At 46.6% G+C, this 7,373-nt stretch overlaps 2 protein-coding genes across 2 annotated transcripts; both read left to right on the forward strand.

The window, feature by feature from the left end:
• On the forward strand, positions 1–2,521 carry LOC123516738. The gene is made up of 5 exons (XM_045276340.1): positions 1–140; positions 840–1,432; positions 1,628–1,735; positions 1,851–2,020; positions 2,273–2,521. Exons 1-5 carry the CDS (start codon positions 1–3, stop codon positions 2,519–2,521), a joined length of 1,260 nt encoding a protein of 419 aa, XP_045132275.1.
• A 4,246-nt stretch (positions 2,522–6,767) lies between these two features.
• LOC123516739 (protein ALP1-like) lies at positions 6,768–7,373 on the forward strand. The gene has a single exon (XM_045276341.1). It carries the CDS (start codon positions 6,768–6,770, stop codon positions 7,371–7,373), a length of 606 nt encoding a protein of 201 aa, XP_045132276.1.

A 7,373-nucleotide genomic window follows, 5' to 3' on the forward strand; every position in this document is an offset into this window, starting at 1 on the left:
ATGAGAAGTTTGGCACACTTACACTCGTACTTGTATGGAGCTGAGTTTGTTATGAGGACCGACCATGTGGTGCTGAGATGGCTAAAGACTCTGCAGAACCCAGAAGGACAGCTGTGGAGGTGGCTGAGCTACTTGGAAGAGTACAATTTTTCGACAATGTCCTTTTCATAAATCCTCTCCTCTTCCTTCCTCACTTTAACATATTCCTTTCTCGCTATCTTGAAGTTTACCTTATTTACTGCATTTCTATTTTTCCTCCACCTTTTTCATGCTCCATCTCTTTTCTCCTTTGCCCTGGCACACCTTGCATTAAACCAATCGTGTGTATTTACCTAGTTGTATTTACCTAGTTGTAGTTTTACAGGGCCTGGACTTTATGCTCGAGTGGCCCCTTCTCTATATCTACACTTATCCAATCTTACTTTAAAAGTATGCACACTCGTTGCAGACACTACTTCTTCATTCAAACTGTTCCACGTCTCAATACATCTTTGCGGGAAACTATATTTTTCAACATCTCTCAGACATCTTCCCTTTCTCAGCATTTTACTGTGCGATCTTGTGCTTCTAATGTCATATTCTTCTCTCAGGATCAGTTTCTCATTATCCACTTGGTCCATTCCGTTGATCAATTTATAAACTTGTATCAGATCCCCTCTCTCCCTTCTTTGTTCCAGGGTTGGTAGATCCATAGCCTTTAGTCTCTCCTCATATGTCATCCCTCCAAATTCTGGAACCATTCTTGTAGCCATTTTTTGTAGTCTCCAACTTCCTTATGTGTTTCTTTTTATGAGGGGTCCACACTACTCCTGCATATTCCAATCTGGGTCTTATTATAGTACTCGGTACAATTACCGAGTGGTGCACCGCCTGGGACGTAACCGTGGCAATGCGGACAGTCTGAGTCGCCGGCCATGTGAAGTCGGGTGCTCGCACTACTTGCGACAAGAAGAAGTTAGTTTCCAGAGGATACGAGTGGAAGGCGGACTGGGAGAGACCAGCCAGCTGTGGAAAGACGCCCAGCATGCCGACCCTGACATTGCTCCGGTGTTGAGGTGGATGGAGAAGGGTGAGCAACCGAGCAAGGAGGAACTGTCGCCAGAAAGTCCTGCCACCAAGGCCTTGGTGGAGCAGTGGGAGATGCTGCGTGTGAAGAATGGTGTGCTGCAAAGGAGCTGGAAGGATACAGCGACGCATGAACGTTCGTGGCTGTTGGTGGTGCCTCTGTCCCTGCAAGCCAAGTTGCTGGGGGAAGCTCATGCTGACGTCTCTGGTGGGCACCTGGGACGCAAGAAGACGCTGTGCCGTTTGTGCCAGCGCCTCTACTGGATCGGCATGAGGCGTGATGTGGTGAGTGGTGCCAGCTGTGCCGCATCTGCGCTGCCAAGAAGGGACCGGCGCACTGCACCCACGTACCGCTGCAGTTGTACCAGTCTGGTTTACCTAAGGAGAGGGTGGCGGTGGATATCACAGGGCCACTGCCGTGTATGCCCCGAGGTAACCGCTACATCCTGGTGGCCATGGATTGCTTCTCCAAGTGGCCAGAGGCGTATAGGATTCCAGACCACGAGGCAGAAACCGTAGCTGGATCACTGGTAAAAGTTTTTCACCAGGTTTGGTATTCCAGGAGAGCTGCACTTGGACCAGGGCCAGGAGTTCCAGTCAAGGGTGTTTCGACAGTGCTGTGAGCTGCTGGGGACCCACCAGACGCACACCACCCTGCTCCACCCCCAGAGTGACAGCATGGTGGAGCGCTTTAACAGGACGCTGGCGGAAAAAGTGGCCAAGTATTGCAGCTCTGATCAGCAAGATTGGGATCTGTGGCTGCCGTTTTCCCTAATGGCATACAGGTCTGCAGCAGGAAGCCATAGGTTACACTCCCACCTGGATGATGTTTGGCCGAGAGATGCGGCTGCCTCTGGACCTGGCTACTGGACAACCACCTGGGGGAGAGCTACCACCAATGGCACCTGAGTTTGTAGCGGCGCTGCAACAGCGGATGGAGGCCATGCGCCTACAGGTGTCAAGTAACCTTCGCCTCATGGGGCAAGCTATGACCTGTTAGCACTAGGCTCGCACCCGGGACGCCCAGTATGTGGTAGGGGACCGAGTTTGGCTATATAATCCCTACAAGAAACGAGGCCTCGCTCCGAAACTGCAGAGCTACTGGGAAGGTCTGTACACCATTCTGTAACGACTGTCGGCCGTCACCTACAAGCTGGGCAATGGCACAAGTAGGCGGTCACACATCGTCCATGTCAACCACCTGTAGGCTGCTGTGGAGGAAGGACGCTTCACGTGGGGCCAGCAGGGACCACCCTCGTCGCCAGACAACGAGGTGAGGAGCGACAGTGAGGTGATAGGTGATGGTGATATAAACAATGTTGTGGAGTTTGTTGTCGGGGAGTGCCAGAGTCCTGAGCAGGAGGCTTGCAGTGGACCGTGTTTATCTCGCCCCCTCAGGATGAGGAAAAGACCTCAGTGGTGGGCGGATTATGAATGTGACAGTGACACTGAATAGTCGGGACGACTATTTTTCATGGGTGAGGGCAGTGTCGCGACGGTGCAGGGGGGGCTGGCAGCTACTTGTGGAGTGAGGTGGTATTTTCTAGAGACCAGAAGTCATGGCCAGGCAGTGATTGGTCCACAGGCGGGCAAACCACAGTGTTGCAAGAAGAGGGGGTGTTATTTAAGCTGGCTTTCTCTGCCCAAGCGAGTTAGTTGCAGATGTCTTGCCCTGCTGTCCCGCCTCGCTCTCCGTTCTCGTGACCCGCATTTGCCCTTGGAGCTCCTGCTGTATTGTGTTACTCTCTAAGTAAACTTAAGAAGCTGTACTACGTATTTCCTGTCAATCCTGCCTGTCTGAGTGAGTGCCCGTCTGTGAGTTGTGTGCCTTGCATCCCTTGCTAGCCAAGGACCCTAGTCGACTTATCCCTGTGCCACCTACATCCTGAATGCTGTCCTGTCTCCGCCGCTGAAAGTAAGTGGTTTACAGTTGCGGCGTTGGAAGCTGAAGTAAGAACCTTTGGGTGACCTGCCTTGCCCAGTGGATGCGGGTGTGGGTGGCCCTGCTGTGCTGTGTGGGCAGTGCTTCATAACAGTATATATTTTTTTCATGCATATTTATCTTTCTATTTATAAATGTTCTATTTAGGTAGGAATCTGTGTATACCAAGGAGGTTGAATAATAGAAGGCGACATGACGTCACAAAAGTTTGTACTGCCCCTATCCCCGTTACACCCAAAATATTGCTGACCGCCCATTGAAAATACATGAGAACGCTTGAGTTACGCTCCTTATTTTCCATCTCATGTCCATGTTTCGAGGCTGCCTACCATATATGTGACCTTAAGGGAATCGCAATAGTCGTGGCATACTGTGCCACGAAGATTTAGACGGTAAATCATACATACAAAAGAGATAATACAATATTTTACAACTTTGGTAGACTTAGATGAGAGGTGGGAAGCTGTCTTTGGGGCAAACATATGATTGAACAAGGTCATGTACACATGTAAATATAGGTACATATGCTTGTAGATGTAAACATTGTAAACATGTACACATACATGTGCATTTAAATGAAGGATAAATAAACTGTATATCAGGTGAAACTTTCCTGAAGGTTGATTTTTCTTGGTATAGCAATTATTCAACACATCAAAATTCTCTCTCTCTCTCTCTCTCTCTCTCTCTCTCTCAAGCTTTTATTGGAGGTGTGGCACCATGTCAACAGTGTTCGGGGCAAGTCCAAGTGACAGGTGTGTGACCCTGATTCTGCAGGCAGGGCACGAGAACTCATCTTGCAGTGAAAGGAAGCTTCATCCTTCTCTGGCCTTCCTGTGGAACATCAGGAGGTGCTCGATCAGCAAAGACCACGAAGGATGGAGTTGATTCGCCACAGTGTTTCTCTGCTGGATGACACATGTGTGCCTATCACACATGATGAACTCCTCTCGGCAGTCAAGTTGGGCAATTCAACAGCTCCTGGCAAGGATGGCATTACTTATGATATCCTCAATGCTCTCCTGGAGGTAAAGGTAGACAACCCTATCTTGGATTTATTTAACATGTCTCTCACTGCAGGCAAGCTTCCCTACTCATGAAAAACAGCCATCATCATCCCAATCCCCAAAGGTGATGGCACCTTTCGCCCTATTTCTCTCACCAGCTGTCTGTGCAAGATGATAGAACGGATAATATTGAACAGGCTTATATACAAGGTGGGCCATGTACTCTCTGGCAATGTACATGGCTTCCTAAAAGGTCACTCTACAAGTCATTGTTTTGTTGAGTGTCTTATAAATAAGGATGCTACCTGCAGAGCTTTCGTTGATCTCAAGGGTGCCTTCGACAGGGCCAACAAAGATGTTATTATGGAGGAACTCATTCTCAAAGGTGTCAAAGGTAGATTATTAGGATGGATCAGGGACTATTTGTACAATAGAACAGCACAGGTTTGGTTTCAAGGTGCAGTCTCCTCTGAGGAAGTCTTTGAGCTTGGAACACCACAGGGTGGAGTCCTTAGTCCAATGCTTTTCAATGTTTTAATGGACAAAATTGCGTGGTTCCTTTCCGCAGGGCACCCAGGTCCTCATCTATGCTGATGACATACTCCTCCAATGCCCCACACCCAGGATTCTCCAGTTAGCTTTGTCACAACTGGCAGCATTGTGTGTCCAAATGGGACTAGTGATTAATGAATGTAAAACAAAATTTCAAGCTAAAGGGAAGGTCTCTCGGCTGCCCACTGTAAACAATGTTCCCATCCCTAGAGTTCATATACACAAGTACCTGGGTGTTCAGATGAGCTTCAGGAAGTCTCTTCAAGCCGTCCACTATGTTCGAGACCTCTGTCTGCCACGGCTAGCATCACTTCGGCTGCTAGCAAACAGGGACCTGGGGGCTGGCATTCCAGTCCTAAGAATGTTCTATATATCTGTTATGCAGTCCCTTATTGATTATGCCGCCCCTGTTTTAATACAGTTTAGTGCCACCCAACTCCATCCCCTGGAGCTTGTTCAGAATGAAGCTATGCGGGTAATCTTGGGATGCCCCAGGACTGCACGGATTGAAGTTTTCAGAGCTGAACTTCACCAGCCGAGTATTATAGGGTACAGGAAATTACTTGTTGCACTGTTAGTCAGATGATATACACAGACTCTGACTCTATAAAGGAATCACTGACCCCCTGTATCATGATCCTCGCACTCCTACAACACCATACCTCAGGAAGACCTTGGGAGTACTGACAAGTGTAGGTGTAGCCAAGGTCTGTATTAACGTTGTTGTCACTGCTGCAATCCGCCTGGAACCCTCATTGTGTCAGTGTTGATATTCACTCTCTGCATCAGGCCAAGAGGGACTGACTCCCTCATGTGCTGCAAGACATGTTCATGACTAAATTGTCCAAGTACCCACACAGTCAGGCTATTCATGTTTATTGTCAATGGCAGTAGGTCTGGATGTTGGCTGTTCATCCATGACTACATCTCTGCCAATCTCTACACTGACACTGAGGTTTCCAGGCAGCTCCCTGCACACATGTCTTCCACTAGAGCAGAACTGTGTGCTGTACTGGAGGCGCTCCATATTGTGGCGCCTCTCCATAAGAATGTATATTTCTTTATTGACAGTCAGGCTGCATTGTATGCCCTTCAATCCACCTCCCCCATGGACTATGATCTAGTTAATAAGTGTCTTGATTTCATCCACACCCTAGAAGGTGCTGGTGCCATGGTCCATTTCATCTGGATACCCTCTCATGTGGGTATCCTGCTAAATGAAAAAGCAGACTGCCTTGCTCAGTGTGCCCTACAAGATGACACAGTGGACCCTGAGTAACATTAGGGACTTTGTACATAGTAGCATTAGTGATCAGTTGGAGCTTTGTTGCCATATAGGCAGTAGCACTAGTCTTCACTATGCACGTGTCTCCCTCCCAGAGCTGTGCTTACACCTACGGGAGACACACTGCATCACACGACAGGGTGGCAATGAGGCTCAGATTAGGCTACAAATACTTTTGGGAAGTCAGTGCTTTTCCTGGTGTGTGCTGTGTGCTACACCAAGGGGACACACTCTGTGTCCCTATATCATGGAATGTCCTCTCATTGCTAAATTTAGCCTCATTGACCATCTCCTAGACTCAACCACTCTCAGGGATATACGTACTCAGTTTGCCCCAAAACTGTAGGATGTTTATACAATAAGGTGTGCAATATCTGTATTTATTTATTTAAGAATTTGTAATCTTGTTATGTATACTGTCTAGTGTTATATTTTTTATACTTTAACCTTAAGTCTTTGCCCAGGGGTGGGTGGCAAGGTCCATCCTTCTCCTTTGTTGTATTTATTTATTAATTCAACAATAAATGTATCAATTAATCAATCAATCAAGGAAACGTCCTACTGTATTTATTTCAATATTGTAGCTATTTTGCAATAACACCGTTTATAATAGGTCAACATGACTTATTTAGGAAACTATAATATGTGACTTACATAAGTTAAACCATCAATTCTTTCTTAGTTTTCCTCTAGCAACGAAAAAGAAAGCAGCAATTCTCCATTGTTTAATAAGGGAGAGGTCAATGTTTTACCAAGGAAAGCTGAACAGTGGAATAAAATTGCAAATGATTTTTATAACAAGTGGCAATTTCCATTATGTACTGGTGCACTTGATGGCAAGAGGGTCTTGATCTGCAAACCACCAAACTCAGTATCTACTTTTTATGATTATAAAGGACATTTTAGTGTGATCCTGATGGCATTAGTAGATGCAGACTGCAAATTTTTGTATGTTGATGTTGGTAGCTGTGGACGAGCCAGTGATGGCAGAGCTCTGGATAGGTGTAGCCTAAAGCAGGGGGTTGAGGGTAATGTGTTAGATATTCCTCAACCAGAGAATATACCTCTTTCTGATAAGAAGTGCCCTTATGTATTTGCTGGAGATGATGCCTTCCCCCTAAAAACTTACCTAATGAAACCATATCCAGGATGGGATCAAACCCATGACAAAATTACATATAACTACCGTGTTTCCCGTGCTAGGAGGACATCTAAGAATGCGTTCGGTATTCTTGCTGCAAGATTTCAAATATTCAAGCAGCCCATAAGAATATCACCAGAGAAGGTAAATGACATATTATTGGCTGCTGTAACCTTGCATAATATGTTGCATGAATCTTCTAGCAATTCATATACACCTCCTGGATTTATTGATGCTGAGGATATGGAAAGTGGAAGAATCCAAGTAGGCCATATGCACCACTTCCCATACGGTGCTGTAGAAGGTTTGGAGGCTGTTGGTAGGGGCCATTCAAATGATGCCAAAAATATAAGGGAGAAATTCAGACTACTTCAACAATGA

Source organism: Portunus trituberculatus, chromosome 41 (genome assembly GCF_017591435.1).
Source record: "Portunus trituberculatus isolate SZX2019 chromosome 41, ASM1759143v1, whole genome shotgun sequence".
Classification (NCBI taxonomy): Eukaryota; Metazoa; Arthropoda; class Malacostraca; order Decapoda; family Portunidae; genus Portunus; species Portunus trituberculatus.

Coding starts and splice junctions, on each gene's coding strand:
- LOC123516738 (XM_045276340.1), top strand. CDS start 1: ATGAGAAGTTTGGCACACTTACACTCGTACTTGTATGGAGCTGAGTTT. Junction 141..839: donor TGGCTGAGCTACTTGGAAGA/GTACAATTTTTC, acceptor GTCTTATTATAG/TACTCGGTACAATTACCGAG. Junction 1,433..1,627: donor GTACCGCTGCAGTTGTACCA/GTCTGGTTTACC, acceptor TTGGTATTCCAG/GAGAGCTGCACTTGGACCAG.
- LOC123516739 (XM_045276341.1), top strand. CDS start 6,768: ATGGCATTAGTAGATGCAGACTGCAAATTTTTGTATGTTGATGTTGGT.